The sequence below is a fragment of the Meriones unguiculatus genome, chromosome 18, assembly GCF_030254825.1.
Source record: "Meriones unguiculatus strain TT.TT164.6M chromosome 18, Bangor_MerUng_6.1, whole genome shotgun sequence".
NCBI classification, from domain to species: domain Eukaryota; kingdom Metazoa; phylum Chordata; class Mammalia; order Rodentia; family Muridae; genus Meriones; species Meriones unguiculatus.
Genome location: NC_083365.1, coordinates 51,911,494 through 51,929,977, shown reverse-complemented (window position 1 = coordinate 51,929,977; position 18,484 = coordinate 51,911,494). Strand labels below are relative to the sequence as shown.

General features: G+C 36.6%; 1 protein-coding gene across 4 annotated transcripts in view; it reads left to right on the top strand.

Annotated features, from left to right (window-relative positions):
• The window catches only part of Cdh7 (cadherin 7), a 156,661-nt gene extending 148,329 nt beyond the window's left edge, over nt 1–8,332 (top strand). For all 4 annotated transcript variants that reach the window (XM_060372226.1, XM_060372224.1, XM_060372225.1 and 1 more), the window contains one exon: nt 1,482–8,332. In XM_060372226.1, coding sequence (XP_060228209.1) covers nt 1,482–1,975 — 494 coding nt within the window. In that variant the 3' untranslated portion in view covers nt 1,976–8,332. The remainder of the gene's footprint in view (nt 1–1,481) is intronic.
• The last annotated feature ends 10,152 nt before the right edge of the window (nt 8,333–18,484 follow it).

The following is an 18,484-nucleotide window of genomic DNA, read 5'->3' as shown; positions in this document are numbered from 1 at the left end:
AGTGGAACCTATCTCAAATAAAGAGGAAGTGAACACCTACATCTAACACAGTCCTCTGACTTACATATACACATATGCACATTACTGAATGCTCATTCTCTCTCTCCCTCTCTTTCTCTCTCCCCCTCTTCTTCTCCCTCTCCCTCCTAAATTCCCCTCCCCCCTCTGTCTTTCTGTCTCTGTCACACACACTTAAACATATACTGAGAATAATATAATCCAGCATGTATATTCAGTCTTCTAAAACTTTCAAAGTAATTTAGGCAAGTGCATAGAAATCATTAAAACGCATTTCTGTTCTAACAGATAATTAATGATACTTCATCTCTTTGCCGTAGAGACAGCTCAGTGTTTCAAAGCACTGGCTGAATCTCCAGTGGACCTGGGCCTGATTTCTAGCAACTACATGGCAGCTAACAACAATCTCTCACTTCAATTCCAGAAGATCTCATGTCTTCTACCAGTCTTCATAGGCAACAGGCACATAGGTGCTATATAGGCATCCATGCAGGAAAATATCCATACACACAAAATAAAAATAAATCATATGTTTTTTTAAAAGGGCATTTTACAGTTTTGTATTGTTTTAATTACATTTTGAATTTCAAAATTCAAGAACAAATATTTTATTTACCTTATTTTAGTTCAAGTCTAGAAGCCATGACAGGTAATGATGTCTCAGTCCTGAGAGTCGCTTGTGGCTAGTGAATTCTCCCGATAAGTGTGTTTGTATTAAAATGAGGAATGATTTTAATTTGTGTAACACTAAAGGCTATCTTGTTGTTCTCTTTTGCTTTCTGGAGGAACTGCGCATTTCAACATTTAATATGTATTTTTATGTAAGAGAAAGACCCCTGTTGTTAGTAATTTGTTTCTTAAATCTTTGACCCCGGCTGAAAGTCTCACAGCCTGATTTCTGTCTGTAGGTGGAATGCACAGAATCCTGGTTCAGTATTTCACACTTGAAAGTGGGACTCACTTTATTATAGAAGCTTTTAATCTTTACACACGGCATGGCATGCTGGATTCTGTTAAACAGTTGAATTTCATAACAAGGACCAGACATTTCTTCAAAGAACCTGATAAAATTCTGTAATCCATTTCCGTCTGGTATTGCCCTTGTTAAATTAGACACAAAATATTTATAAATGACATTTTGCCTTTCCAGCAATTAAGGAGTTCAAAGGCTCCCTTTGTTATGTGAGACTTTGAAATTACGTTTATTCTGAACTGGCCCTTCAATTTGTTCTATCAAATATTTCGGAGGTTAGAGCAAGACATCAATCATGCACAGGTGTGGGAAGGAGTTTTTTGATGTATGAAAGCACTCCGTTTCACAGCCGTCGTTGGCAGTTTTTTACGAGTTCCTGAGAAACAGGGGATGGAATGTGCAGGTCTTCCCACTCACGGGGTCATTCTTCCCACTCACGGGGTCATTCCTCCCCTGGCTGACATGTCCTCTATGCTGTCTCACCTTTCAGTGCTGATCCTCCTCATTGTCACCATGAGAAGACGGAAAAAAGAGCCTCTCATCTTTGACGAGGAGAGGGACATCAGAGAGAACATCGTCAGGTACGACGACGAAGGCGGCGGAGAGGAAGACACGGAAGCCTTTGACATGGCCGCGCTCAGAAACCTCAATGTCATGAGAGACAACAAAACCCGGAGAGATGTGACTCCTGAAATTCAGTTCTTGAGTCGACCGACTTTTAAAACCATTCCAGATAATGTCATTTTTAGGGAATTTATTTGGGAAAGACTGAAGGAGGCTGATGTGGATCCAGGCGCCCCACCGTATGACTCCCTGCAGACTTACGCATTTGAAGGAAATGGCTCAGTAGCCGAATCTCTGAGTTCTTTAGATTCCATCAGCTCAAACTCTGACCAGAATTATGACTATCTAAGTGACTGGGGTCCCCGTTTTAAACGACTGGCTGACATGTACGGAAATGGCCACGAGAGTTCGTACTCATAGCCTTGGACCCTTAATTTGAAACGTACTGGAGAATAAGGCAGCAGAATTTTTTTTTTTTTTTTTTTTTTTTCCGAAAGGGAAAGAAAAGGGGGAAATACTACATAAGGCAAAGAACTCCACTTGTGGGACAAAAGAGGTTGTAAATATGTCTCCATTTTTAACTGTTAAGGCTTCTGCCTTGGTGAAACATTCACTAGATTATCCAAGGGATTTCGCTGACCACAGACTCTGAGCGTTTGCAGTTGTGATTTTTGTTTGTTTTCGTTGGTTTGTTTTTGATAAAGAGAAATGCTTAGTGGTTTGTGAATAGATAGCAACTTTCATATACCTGCAAAGGCACCTAGCCTGCCTGATCAAGTAATGTCCAGTGTTGTCAGTGAGCTAAGGACGTCCTGTACCCTCAGCGAGAAGATTAGGTAAGGTGTGCCATTGAAAAATCAGAGAACTTCTTGACTAGTAAAAGTGGGGACAATATTATTTCTCCTGAAGCTTTTAGGCTTGCTATATTATAGAGTTCAAAACAATTTTATTGCTGTTGGTGCACAGAAATATTTTATTTAGCAATATATAAATTCTCATAATAATTTCCCTAAGTGAAACACTTTAATAAAGACCAATAAAATTTAACATGAGGCAACATAAATCATTGTTGTACCAATAAATTATATGAAATGTTCCCAGAAAGGTAAAGAATCCTCCAAGTGTGAAGCAGTTTTGAAATGCTCCTGTAGGCCTGACTTAAAACAGTAGTTGCTGTCTGTTCGTTAAATTTTCTTATCTCTTCTGATTTGTACAGGAGAATATTTGTTGTTTGAAACATAGTGTTGTGTTGATTTTGGAGCTCCATTCTCTCTCAGTTCAGGTCTGTCTTACTGCTTCATGGTATTAAGCTCATATACACATACTGCCTTTTCTGCAGCTTGGACTACAGGTAGGACAGGAAGAACGGAAAACAACAGAGCAGCAATTGAGTACCATCGCCAATCACATCTCAAAGAGGAGCATGTCCATGCCTCCGAGGACATATAAATTGTACTTCTCAGCCACTAGAGTGTACAAAACTGTTGGAATAAAATATTTGTGTTTCAGTATGACTTTACAGAGAGTTGAGATTTTTCTTTGATTTAGGAATTATTTTCCAAAACCATGAGTTCTATATTCTCCAAAGACTTTCAAGGACATGTTCCCTAGACTTCTTTTTTCCTATAGGCATGTTGAGTGAAAGGTTGAAATTTTAAATATATTTTAAGAAAAGTATAATGTTATACATTTCAATCCATTGTGTCTGCCAAGCACTGAATGATGCATTATTTCTCCAGTGGTTGGGATGTGCCAAAGTGAGGAGAGCAATTTCAAGTAAAAATATCTGTTTCAGATTAAGATGGGTGTCTCAGAATAAGATGAATTTTTTTAAACAAAATGATATTTCTACTTATTTTTCCTAGATTAATACAGTTTATTGTGCATATAATCAATGAACAATGAATTTATTTATTTTTCCTTACTTTCTGTTTTTTTTTTCAAAATAATTGTTGGTTCTGAGTAAACCTATAGCTAGTGAACACTGTGTATGAATTGCACTCTAAGCATCCTCCCTCTGAGGAGCAGAGATTGGAACTATACTATTATGTTAAGTGAGGAGAATCTGTGTAGGATGCTGTAACTTGCAGTCCATAATTAGAAATGGAGTATGTGAAAGTGGCCTTCAGTTTCATAATATCAATAATTCAATAAATTTGATTATCACAAACACTCCTTATAAGTTATTTTGATGCTGTTCCATGACAAAATTGTGCTGCATTTCTAGCTATACTCACGGACATATGCATAAAATTTTACAACAGAGTAAAATATTTTGTTTATAACTCTTAGACACGCATGCAAGTTTTTAAAATCAAAAACAAACACCGTACCTACCTAATAAAATCAGATTGTGGTGCAGGGTTTATATAAATGCTGAATCTGCAAAGTGCTGAGAAAACAGTGTCTAACTGGCCTCCTGTTGTCTGGATGAAAATGAAATGCTGCAATGAATAGTGTGTCAAAACTGCTGATTTTCATGCATATCATGAAATGATGGTGTGGTTGATTTTTCACAAATGGAATCTCTTATTGTGACCCAGACTTTCTCACCTTGAAATATGAATTTTTGAAATGTGAAAAAAAGTGTGGATTTTCCTTTTGCTAACCATAGCTTGAGAAAACAATGGTTCTATTTTAATTACTGGTTTGAAATTTGTTGTGTCTATTACAATGTTGATGCAGTTCTGTGGTAGTTTTGAAATTGCTGAAGATATATGGACAATAGTCCTTACCATCAGTAGAATTTATGTAACACACTCCAAACTTAACAGCAATAGGAGGTAAAATTGTTATTATTTATTACTTTGGCTTTATTTTAATTTCTGAGTTCTAATGATACATCTGACATAATGTTTCAGAGTAAGAGACTGTATCAGGTGACTAAAGAGATGAATTATTACATAAATTTAGGTATTTCCCAAGGTGTACTTAAATACATATATTTATTATTTTATGATTTAAATTTGTCATTGTACTTTAAACAGGCAGAAGTAGCTCAAGAATAAGTATGTATCTTATTGTTAAAATTCAGTTATGTTGATATGACTTATATATGAGTTTGATCTTAGTATATTATGAACTCTTAAACAATTTAGATAATAGCAGAAGTCACTTCTTCATATTATGGGCTAAAAACATTTTATCAGCTGTCCACTTATACTTTTCCTTTTGTTTCCTTCTGATTTTTGAGGCACAAGGTTGCCTCACGCTCATAGCAATCTTCTTTCCCAAATATCTGGTCTATGTGAATTAAATTTTTATGTAAACATTCTTGCCTTCCACATCCTGATCGATTTCATCAAGCCTTGTGTCATTATTATAGATATTATTATGAATGTAGCATCAAATATTGATCTTAAAAGATGTTGTGTTAAATTCTACTCCTAATCAAAGATACACCCCTTTTAAGTAAGAGTGAAAAAGAGGGACCAAATACTTCATTGTAAAAATCAGTGTCTTAACAACATTTGGTTCAGAACTCTGGGGAAGAATCCCTAACATTTAAATATTTCTCATTTGTACAACACAGCAATTCGTTATGTGCAAAGAAATGTTCATTTTGAACAGTTTCATTTCTTTGAAACCTAATTGGGGTTAATTTATTACTGTGTATGTCGAAGAAATACAGCCAAGCACCTTTTCTGAATTATTATTTTTGGGTAATTATAGATCGTCATAAAAGTATAAACCATACCAGACAATACACCATTGTCAACTACAAACCAAAATGAAAAATGAGATCAAGAAACAGAGTTGACACGTGGAGGCAAGCAGCAGATCAGTGCACCTGCGATTACTCAGTGGACCAGGCCACCCGCTTCTATGACATAACCCTCTGCTGGGACAGACTGCCGTTGAGGATCAACGCATAAGTGCGCAGGGTATAAGATCATTTTCATTTACCTTATCTCTAAGCATGTCCAACCCGTGCTTCTCTTGGTAGTGAGCAGGCGTAGATAACTGTTCTTTATCAACAGAAGAGTCCTACAGGTATAGGTATAGGCAATACCCATAACATGATCCACAAGCAGAAGTGGAAATCACAGGAGAGGGTTAGCGTTTCTCTTCAAATGTTGCCCTGAAAGGACCTGAAATAAGCTAAGTTAAATATATGGTAAGAGGAAAAGCTGTCTAGTTTTAACATTTTAAACTCTCTAAGCACTAGAAAGACATATAGTAATCATTACATTTTCAATTTTAACTTGTTATCCTTTGACTTAAACATTGTTTAATTTTTTTTTATTAAATAACCATTTACATGTTTATTTACAGTTAATCTAATTTAATTATAGGTGATTAAATCTTCATCATAGCTTTTTCAGGTAAGAGATTAACTGAAGACAAGTAAAAGACATGATAATTAATACATGTGTTCATCTACATTATTTTAGTCTACATTTATTTTTATCTTAAATTGGCAGTCTTAATTACTCGTAATAAAGAGTGTACATATATACAAGTGGCATATAAAACTTTGTCAAAGAAAGTTAATGCAGCCATGTGTCATAACCAAATATAATTGATCAAAATTGATACTGAAATTTCAGTTCATTGCATATAATAAAGAATTAAAGGGGTTTATAGCTCATGTATTTATAATTTAATTACATTAAATGCAAAGAAATGTGATAAGCCCCTAAGAGCATGAGAAATATCTGAGGTTGTAATTAGAAAAAAAAAACAGAAAATTCCTCAGTATAAATTTTAAGCAGAAATCAATGTGTGTGATAGTCTGACACATTTAAATTGCAATGCTGATTTCTCTGAGCTCAGTTTACCTGAAAATTCCACTCATCTGAGTATGCATACATGTGGAAGATTGGAAGCATTGAGAAGTTTGTCTGAAGCAACTTCAAACAAATTAGCACAGTGTCAGGTGACTAATTTGTACATCATTCCTCTAGTCAAATTTAAGTATACATTAAAAAAAATTATATTCATTGAAAGATCTTACTGGCTAAAGGAAAAACACTCACATGAACAATATATAATTGTCATGTCACACTGTTATGATGTGATCTCATTTTTAATATAGTATATGAAATGTGAATTAATTTTTGTGATATGTTATCAGACTTGTCTTTTTGAATATCATTCATTCTTGTCAATATACCTATACCACAAAACTATCTTAATTAATGTTTTTACAATTTATTAATTTTATATCTCAATTGTAGCTCCCTCCCTCATCTACCACCAAGCCCACCCTCCCTCCTTCTTTCCCCTTTTCCCCTATCCCCTTCCTCTAAGCCACTGAAAGGGGGAGTTCTCCTGCCTTGCCATCTGACCTTAGTTTATCAAGTCTCATCAAGTCTGCATGAATTCTCTTAATATATATGTATATATATGTATATATATGTATATATATATACACCAACATAGAGGATTCTTAAAACAGTGATACTCGGAAATCAGTTGGTTGTCAGGCACAAAGAGGAGGAAAAAAAAAAGATATTCTAGAAAGTTCACTAATTTTACCATAAACACACACACACACACACACACACACACACACACACACACTTAGGCACATAAACACACATTTGTAGAAAATGTACCTAAATGCCTTCAAATTTGCATACATATATAGTTTTAAATTGTATGAAACATATATGTGACTTAAAATTTTGTGTTTATAAGAACACATTGATATATATGTTGAACATGTACACACATTTATACAAGTTTGGGTTAAAGATTAATTTAAAAAGCGGCCTTTACTATTTGCCTTCCTTTGTCAATTAATTATACCCAACAGATCCAACCTCTAGGATGTTATGCGAACACATTTGAAAGTACCCCCACGCTGCTGAAGCTTCTCGCTGCCACAGACTGCAAAATTCTCAAAATGTAGAGAAATGAGCACTTCAGATGGGTAAAATATTGCAGCATATCTTCCATTAAAGTTACTACTTCGTATTAGTGTGATTCTAGTGTAACTATCTTAAAAATAAATGAAATCTCTTTTGAAGCCTCTTTTTGTTTGCTTGAGAGCCACTTAGATATGATAGAGTGCAGAAATTCTAACTCGACTGACTCCAAACTCAATCCTGGAAATTCAGTTACGTTCGCCCTAGAAGGTGAGACTGGAATACAAAGCTAGGGGTTGAGTGCATGGCAGAGCCTCAACGGATATTGAGTGTAGATGTAGGAACAATCAGGGTGCACTAGACAAACCACAGTGATATAGACTTGTATATAAATTGTACAGTGAATAAATGATTCATGAGTAAAAAAAAGAAGTGGAAGCACTATGGGAACTCAGATTGTTTCACAGTTTTGTTTTTCTTTTTATTTTTATGTGTGCTTTGTTGTATTAAAACTAACTGAAAACTTATCCAAGAATGATGGTATGTATTGTAGCCCCAATCATAAGGATACTGGGATAGGAAGATTGCAATTTTGAGGTCATCCTGGGCTGTAGCAAGACCATATCTCATAGAAGAGAAGAAAAGTAAATAAATGAGGAAAAACTGACAGAAAATAAAATACTGTGGAAATAAATATTTTTCCAATACTACTTCTTCTGTCATCTACTACAATTTATTCTGCCTCACAACTTGTTTCAGTGGGTATTGTTGTTATTAAACTCTAATATTTCTTTATACACAACTGATTTTGTATGAAGTTATCATAATAAATTTTTTCTATGTACATGCAATTTTAAGCTCCTAACAAGTCCTCATGCAATGTGTGAAATCATTTTTTTATAAACAAAATTGCCAGAGAATTGAGGATTCTCTATTTCTGCAGAAAAGGCATTCATCTTTTAATGGAGAAAACTCAGAATTATTGTAATTTTCTTGGAAAACACGGGAAGTAAATGATGGAGATCAAAATAGAAAAATATTCTTGAGTCATCATCTTTTGTCCATCATATTTTTTATCATCATTAACTTACAAGGATTTGTATTCTGTTTTGGGTAGACAAGAAAGGACTTGAAATTTATTTTCAAATTATGCCTTGCAATTTAAGTAAGCTTCAGTTCTTTCCAATTCCATCATATTTTTCTTTATTCTTCCACTAAAATATCCTAATCAAAAAAAATCATTTTACATTTTGTTTCTGAGTAATAAGAAAATACTCATGTTATTGCAAACAATTACCACATTATTGCCATACTCTATTTGCTGTCATCTGTTTGAGTTGATAGGCCAAAGCAGACAATTTTACAGCAGAAGAGATACATTTCTGCAGATTCATATAACTTAAGTTCTCACTTGAAGATTTGTAAAAGAAAGGAAACTACAACAAACAAATAAAAACAACATATACAGAAAATAAAAGGGGGGGAGTGAATCTAGGAAGTTGGACTGTTAACAGAAAAGACCTGTAGATTCCTAGGTGCCCAGAAGGCAGCTGCCAGGCTATGCTTGGGACTTTGCGTGGAGCCATCGTACCTGCATTAGAGAAAAGACCCAAGAAGATGCCAAATCAGGAGATGTTAGTTATTTCTCTAATCCGTGCATTTTGGTTTGGCTTTGTTGTAGTTTTAATTTTTTTTTTTCAAGACAGGGTTTCTCTGAGTAGCCCTGACTGTCCTGGAACTCACTCTGTAAACCAGGCTTGCCTAGAACTCAGAGATCCACCTGCCTCTACCTCCTGTGTCCTGGAATTAGAGGCATGCACCACCCTGTCATTCTTTTCATTTTAACTGAATAAAGAAATAAACAAACAAAAAACACTAAACATGCAAAAAAAATTACCACGAAGAAGATGGTATCAAGAAATTCTCAAGAACTTAAATATTATTACTATCAGAAACATAAAAATGTAATAAATTTAATACTCAAAAAAGTGAAAGGTACATTACAGTGTGAAGAATAATAACCATTTTTAGTAATGGGTTATCCTAGTAAAAGAAACAAATAGTATAGTCCAAAGTGAATGGAAATAGATTCTATGAGAATTAAAAGTATTGGGGGTGGGGTGGAAAAATAAGATTGTATCAGATAAGTGTTGTGGGAGGGAAGTAAGGGGGGTGGGAGAATTGCCCAAATAAAGTACATATAAAAACATAGTAACAGCTGGGCTTGGTGCCTCACACCATGGAGACAGAGGTAGGTGGTTTTCTGTGAATTCAGCCTGGACTATAAAGTGAGTTCCATGGAAGTCTGGGACATGCAGTAAGATAGGCCTGTCTTCAAAATAAGTAAATAGATAAATCATAACAAAACATTTAATTTGCATGTTAGTTTAATAAACTTTAAAAATAAAATTAAGATAGTACTTACTATATTAGACTATTGCAAGAGGCATAATTTGGCTTAAAAGAGGTTAGATGAAATTATTATTTTAGTGTCCTATAGATAGAAAAAAATACACTCTTCAAGAACATGTGCAACAAGGATAAAAATGGGCTCTTATAATAAGGCCTTAGTCATGTTTTAATGTCTTTTTTGATTTTCATCTCTAAAGCCTCTAATTTGGTCTGAGCTCTCCTATATAACTTTATAAAAGTTGAAGTCATTTAACAACACTGTTTGACTCAGGCTTAATTGCTTTTTCAGAAACTATTATGAATATACAAAATGTGTACATTTATTAAAACTTGTTTCATCCTTGTGAAAATATGGCAATGCTATTCAAGTGATGTGAACTACGTAAGAGATATTCAGCCTCTATATTTTTTTTCTTTTCTCTCTAGTACATGTTCACCAATTTCTATCTTTTGAAATCGGAGGTCAAAGTCAAATCACACTCTTTTTCTTTAATGGAAGATAGGTTATTTACACAGAAAAATACAATAAACTAAACATGTAAGTGGTACACTTGAATTCCATTATATACTCCGCTAAGCATTCTTTCTGTATCTCCTGGGTCCATTAAAATATAGTTCATTGGCTCTACTTGCAGAAAGTATAGCTTAGCTAACCTGGGGTCAGTCCAGCACCCAAGAGACTTCTCAGTCACCAATTCAGATACATAGCATTTTTGCGTGGTCTCAGACAGTAACATTGTTTTCCAAGGTTCACGCAACCATGCAAACTATGCTTTATAATTTTACATTTTGCTTAAAAAGTAAAATTTTCCCTGGTTTATTTCAAGGTAAATATTACTATATCAATTCTTTCTTTCGAATATCAAAATGATGGGAGATTTGAGGATGATGTTAACAAGACTTACTTTAAAAACATGACCAGGGACTTACAACATGCACAGATCTTTTGTTCTTAAAGCTGTCTCATCTTCAGATTAAAAAGAGAAATAATGGAATCTAAATGGCATATGACATTTATTTTTGTCAGCCTTGACCTATTGATCCTATAGAAAGATTTGACACTGTTGTAAAAATATTATTTGGAAGGCAAAATAAAATTTAAATGGATAATTTAAAAAAAAAGAGAAATAAAATGCAAACTATTACTTAGAGATGAGGCAGGCATTAGAGTTTGCCTGAACCTATAGGCATGTGAATGGGATAGAAGAAGCCTTGTTTCTGTAAGGCATGAAGTCATCATGCTTCCCCAAGTCAGAAAATTAAGACTGCATTCTAGGCTCCAAAGTGATGGCAGTGAATATTTTGAGTAAGATCAATATAAATGAGTTTATTGCTTATTCTTAAAAATGAATTATTCCAGAGGGAGGATCCAAGGTGGTGGCGCAAACCAGGCAGGGTATCTGAACAGTACCTCAGCAGTGAGAGAATAGCGACTCATAGGCCACACTGTGGACCCCAAGATCTCAACATCTGTGTTTCTCAGGTGAGAGGAGAGCTCATGGGGAAATACGGGGATCCAACTTCATTCCAAGTTCCCTGACTCTTGACAGGCACGGCCACAGCCCTAGACCACTTGTCCAATCCCTCCATCTGTGGATGTCTTCCTGTACCACGGCTCCAAACTCGGGGTGCGTTCTCACAGCCCTGGGCATGTGGCCCCAACCTCTTGTCTCCTGATGCTTGGGACACATGGAAGCAACCCAGACACTTCTCCAAGTCTCAATCCATCTCCCTAAGAAGACTAGCAGGACCTCTGAGCTCACAGGTTCTCTGAAAAGGCTATGCCCAGCAAGCACAGTGTCTGATCCCAGTGTCTGGGCTCAGTAACCTTGGAACAAAAAATCCGATGGCAGGGAAGCTGTCTCCAGGACTTCATTTAGCAAAAGGAGCATCCCTGAACTCCTGAGGAATCCACTTGATTCCCAGGACCAAACATCTGAGGAGATGCACGGGCAGTTCCCTGAGAACCACCCTCCAGTCCATGATCATTCCTACCACCCTGTGAAGGGCTCCTCCAAGAACATCCTGCTTCCTGCCCAGGGATCTTCTCATGCCCAACAGGCAACAGAATCTGACAGCCAAGGCCAGAGACAGACAGATGTCTAAAGTCAACTTAAAAAGACAATCAATAAAAGCCAGAAAAATATGATGTCCCCAGAACCCAGTATCCCAAGGCAAGCAGCCCTGGATATCCTAACACAACTAAAACACACACGCACACACACACACACACACACACACACACAAACACACAGAATTGACCTTAAATCTAAGCTTATGAAGATGATAACGAAGACAATTAAAAAGTCCATAAAGAAAACAGGAAGATACAGCCAAACAGATTGAGGCTTTTAAAGAGGAAATAATTTAATATTTGAAAGAAATACAGAATAGTTCAAACAAACAGGTGAAGGAACTGAACAAATCATTCAATAAAAAGCAGAAAAAAAACAGGTGAAAGAAATCAATAAAACAGTTCAAGATCTAAAATGGAAATGGAATCATTAAAGAAAGCCCAAACTGATGTCTACATGTAGAAAAATGAAAAATAGATCCATATTTATCACCCTGCACAAAACTAAATGGCAAGTGGATCAAAGACCTCAACATAAAACCAAATACTCTAAATCAGTTAGAAGAAAAAGTGGAGAACAGCCTAGAACTCATTGGCACAGGAGACAACTTCCTGAACAGAACACCAACAGCACAGGCCCTAAAAGCAACAATCAATAAATGGAACCTGATGAAACTGAAAAGCTTCTGTAAAGCAAAGGACACCGTCATCAAAACAAAACTACTGCGTATAGATTGGGAAAGAATCTTCACCAATCCTTTATCTGACAGAGGACTCATATCCAGTATATATAAAGAACTAAAGAAGCTGAAAAGCAGCAAACCAAGTAATCCACTTAGAAAAATGGGGAACAGAGCTAAGCAGAGAATTCTGCTTAGAGGAATATCGAATGGCAGAGAAACACTTAAAAGAAATGCTCAATGTCATTAGCCATTAGGGAAATGCAAATCAAAACGAGTTCACCTTATACCCATCAGAATGGCCAAGATGAAAAACTCAAGTGACAACACATTCTGGAGAGGTTGTGGAGAATTGGGAACCCTCCTCCATTGCTGGTGGGAATGTAAACTGGTTCAACCACTTTGGAAGTCAATCTGGCACTTTCTCAGACAATTAGGAATAACACTTCCTCAAGACCCAGCTATACCACTGGGTATACCCAAAATTTGCTCAACTACACAACAAGGACATTTGCTCAACCATGTTTGTAGCAGCTTTATTTGTAATAGCCAGAACCTGGAAACAACCCAGATGTCCATCAATGGAGGAATGGATACAGAAATTGTGGTATTTTTACACAATGGAATACTACTCAACAATCAAAAACAAGGAAATCATGAAATTTGCAGGCAAATGGTGGGATTTAGAAAAGATCATTCTGAGTTAAGCATCCCAAAAGGAGAAAGACAAAAATGATGTATACTAGCTTATATAGGCCTACAAGATATGATAAACAGAATAAAATCTATATACCTAAAGAAGATAACAAGAAAGCAGACATGGGGTAAGATGATCAATTCTCACTTAGAAAGACAAATAGGATGTGCATTGAACATATGACAGGAGTCTACTGTAGAAGGCATCTGAAAGACTTTACCTAGCAGTGTTTCAAAACAGATACTAAGACTCATAACCAAACCTTCGGCAGAAAGGGAGTTAGTATGAAGTGGAAAGGATAGGAGCTCCACAAGGACCAAATATATCTGGGCACAGGGGTCTTTTCTGCGACTGACACTCCACCAAGGACCATGTATGGATATAACCTAGAACCTTTGCTTGGATGAAGCCTGTGGTAGCTTAGTAACCAATTGGTTTTCCATAGTAAGGGGACCAGGGACTATTTCTGACAGGAACTTGATGGCAGGCTCTTTGACCTCCTCACCTCCCAAGGAAGGAACAGTCCTGCTAGGCCATAGGGGAGGACTTTGCAGCCAGTCCTGAAGATACCTGATAAAACAGGGTCAGATGAAAGGGGAGGACGTCCTCCCCAAACAATGGACTTGGAAAGGAGCAGGGAGGAGATGAGGGAGGGAGGGTGGAGTTGGGAGGAAATAAGGGAGGGGGATACAGCTGGGAAACAGAGTTAATAAAATGTAACTAATAATAAAAAAAATAAAATTAAAAGAAAGCCGAAACTGAAGAAATCCCGGAGAAGGAGAACTTCAGGAATAAAACAGGAACTACAGAGATAAGCACTACCAACAGAATACAAGAAAAGAAGGAAAGGAAGCGTAGAAGACACAATGGAAAAAACTGCTCCATCCATCAAAGAAAATGTTAAACGCAAAATATTACTGAAACAAAACATCCAAGAAATCAAGGACACCATGAAAAGAAGAGACCTAACAATAATAGGAATAGAAGAAAGAGAAGATTAATGGCTCCAAGGTCCAGAAAATATTTTCAACAAATTCATAGAATAAAGTTTCTCCAATTTTAAAAAAGAGATGCCTATAAGCATACAAGAGGTCTACAGAACACCAAATAGATTAGACCAGAAAAGATAATCCTCCTGCCATGTAATAATCAAAACACGAAATGTACAGGACAAAGAAGAATAATAAAAGGTGAAAGAGAAAAAGGCCAAGTAACATATAATAACAAACCTATAAGAATTACATCTGACTTTTCAGCAGAGATCATAAAAGCCAGAAGGACCTGGCTAGATGTCATGCAAACCATAAGAGACCAGAGATGCCAGTCCAGGCTACTATACTTAGCAAAACCTTCAAATAATAGATGGCATATACAGGATATTTCATAATAGAACAAAATTTAAACAATATATATGCACAAACTCAGCCCTACAAAAGACACTAGGAAAAAAAAAATAACTCCCACCAGAGTAAGTTATCCAGCCCAAGAAACACAAGATATAAATAATGCACTGCAGCAAAATGGAAAGGAGTCAGGCATATAAAAACACTACTCCAACCAACATCAAAATAAAATAAAAAATAAAAAAAAAATAAAGTTGCTGGTCATTAATATCTCACAACACAAATGGACTCAACTCTCCAATAAAAAGACAGAAAAACTGAATGAATGAGTAAACAGGACCCATCATTTTACTGCATACAATAAACACAGCTCAGCCACAAACACAGACAATTCCTGACAGTAAAGAGAAGGAAAAAAGGTTTTCCAAGCAAATGGATCCAGGAAGCAAGCTCGAGTAGCCATTCTAATATCTAATAAAGTAGACTTTCAATCAAAACTAATCAAAAGAGATGAGGGAGGATAGTTTGTACTTATCAAAGGAAAATTCCACCAAGAAGACATTTCAGTTCTAAACATCTATGCCCCAAACACGAAGACACCTTCATTTGTAAAAGAAATGTTAACAAAGCTTAAACTATACTTAGATCCCAACACATTAATTGTGAGAGTTTTCAACACCCAGCTCACACTGAAGGGCAGATCAGTGAAACAGAAACTAAACCGAGAAATAATGGCTCTAACAGATGTCATAAATCAAATGGATCTAACAAACACCTACAAAAATTTACCCAAATACAAAAAAAAAACAGACTTTTTTTTCTCAGCACCTCACAGATCTTTGTTCAAAACTGACCGTATAGTCGGTCACAAAGCAAGTCTCAACAGATACAAGAAGATTGAAACAATCCATTGTATCTTACCAGACCACCATGGACTAACGCTGGACCTCAACAACAACAGAATTAGCATAGGCCTACATAAGCAGGGAGACAGAGCAATTGTCTACCCAATGACACCTGGGTTAGAGAAGAAATTAAAGACTACCTAGACTTCAACGAAAAGGAAAGCTCCACATACCCAAACCTATGGGACACACATGTGGTATGCACACGCATGTGGTATGCACATGGTACTCATACAGACATATGCTAATAATATATTTTGTGACTCATTTTGTTGTTTTAAGTCTTTAAATCATTACTATGCACTTGCTATAAAATAACAGATGTTTAATAGTTTAAATTCAATAATTTTTATTAAAAATTCATAGGCCCAGAAGGTGAGTCATTGGCTAAACTAGGTGCTTTGCAAACCAGAGTTTCAATGTTGCTTGTCTCTGACCTCCATACTTTTGCTTTGAAATATACACCTGCCACATATACATCATACTCACACAATAATTATCAATTAAAACTTTTGAAATAGAAAACAAATAGGACTGATATTTAGCTGAGTTGGTAGAGTGAACAGATTCCTAGCTTTTCATAAAGTGATGTGGTGATCTGTGACTGTAATCTGAGCCTTTGGAAATGGGAATACAATGCAACTGACATTAGGAGTCATTCTCAACCACATAGGAAATTCGAGGCACTCTAGGATACTGTGACTCCTCTCCAAAACAAATTATTTACATTAGCAAGATTTAAAAACAATGAAATATCCTTTACTAAAGTGAAAGAATATAAAAGGGCTTAATTTGCCTGTTTTAAAAATTGGCAAACAATAGGGTATTACTACAATTTCATAAATTTAAGTAAATAAAATTATTTTATTTAGATTATCAATGTTTATAATGAACTCCATTGTGTACCAGCTGCATTCTACCATTTGAAAGCTGTATTGTATTACTAAATGAGCTTTTGCTCATTGAGGTCGTGATAGTGTCTAATTCAAATAAATCATGTTTTTTGAATCCTTCTGCAGGTAATTTAGCATAAATACCCGCATCTATTTGCTGAGCTGTCCAATGACTCTATGTATTTTCCTTTACTAAAATGAACATTAAGCTTTATTTTTGGGCTAAAGGACTATAACTATGGTCTCTGGATGTAGGTATTGATGATGCTTGTTTTGTAGAGGAAGATAGAGAGATGAGAAGTTGGGAAAGAAAGTGTTTTTACAGAAGGAACATCAGTGTAACATTTTTTGTAAAACTCATAAGCTGCAGAAATTTCAGTTTTGACAACAAAAAGGTTGAATTTTATTATGCTTACCATGTACTCAGTTTGATTGTTTTTAAGGGTGTACTTGTCTATTTAAGACCATTATTTCAATTGGAGATGGAAAGAGGGGTCAAGGGAAGGAAGAGATCCTTGCTTTAAAATTTTCTGTACTACTATATTATTTCTCAAAGCAGAATAACTTGTTTTAAATGTCCCCTTAACTGACAATCCTACGCGGCTTAATAGACATCAGAGGGTGGCCAGTGCCCTGTTGAAAGCAGCCCACCGAGGTGCCCTCAGCTACTGGCCGGTCACAGCCTGCCCGCAGCAGCGGCGAGGTCTGCCTAGGACCATCCGTGCTCCACTTCCCCTACATGCCCCACACCCAAGTTCTCCTCCCTGCACCATTTCCTGGGACCCACCCCGATCCGTGGCCCTAGGGACCAGATGGATCACGAAGCTACCGATGAGAGCCACCTGTTACTGACTGGCCCGTCAAAGCCTGCCAGCAACCGTGCCCTCTGTACTGCCCTTCCCCTGCAATCCCCACACCCCAGATCCCCAGCCCGTGCCATTTCTTGAGACCCATCCCAATCTGCAGGACTTGGAGACCAGCACGGATTACGGATTAGCAGGAAAACCAGAGGACTGCAGCCATCTGGGGCCAAGAGCTCTACCTCTAACCCTAGAGGCCTTTTACTATCAGAGACCAGCAGGCCTGCTAAAGGCAGAGTCAACCAAGTGGCTAGAGATCAGAACAAGAACACCAGCAACAAAACCGAGGGCCATATGACACCACCAAAACCCCGCTATCTGACCACAGAAAGTCCTGCGGATACTATCACTCTAGAAACACAAAAGGAGGGTTGACCTTGGGATGTAAAGTTAAAAAAAAAAAAGCCTGAAATGAAGAAAGAGAGAGAGAGAGAGAGAAAGAAAGAAAGAAAGAAAGAAAGAAAGAAAGAAAGAAAGAAAGAAAGAAAGAAAGAAAGAAAGAAAGAAAGAAAGAAAGAAAACTCAAAACTGGCAAGTCCTTCAGCAATGCCTCAGGAGAGGAGATGAGCTCACGCCTGAGAAGGGACGTTGTATGCCAACAGCACAGGGAGTTTCAGGACACTGTTGCCCACTTCGTCTCTTTGCAGACAGATTTGTTTAACACAAAGCATCAATGATTAATGATGGAGGATGTGTAACATATTTACATGTTTATGCATTTCTTTGGTTATTTCTCCACATATGTCTAGACAGAGACTTTTAAGAGCAAAATGTTAACACAGTCTTTGAGTTCTTATTTCTGTCATTTAAGTCTTGGTTGTATATACAGGTTAAGAAATCGCTGTGGTTTTCAGGCAATTTCTTTAGTTCATTTAAGAACTGTCGAACTTGATACACTTTGAAAACTTTAGTTATGAAGACTGAAAACTTCTTTACAAGTAAACAAATAGAAGTATTTTGAGCCTCTCATATGAACATAAGATTTGTGCAGAAAATAAAGAAACAACTTATCAAGTAATTTCTTGAAGTCTGGGTCACTTGACAGAGCTGTGTCTCCTTAGTGGCAAGGAATGTAGGCCGGGAACCTGGCCACGATCCCCTTTTCACTGTGTTCTTCTTATGCCACGATCCCCTTTTCAATGTGTTCTTCAACCTGGCCACAATCTCCTTTTCACTGTGTTCTTCAACTTCCCACTGCATCAGTGAGGGCATAAAGTAATTAGAAATAAGTTTGTTATTCATAGCATAAAAT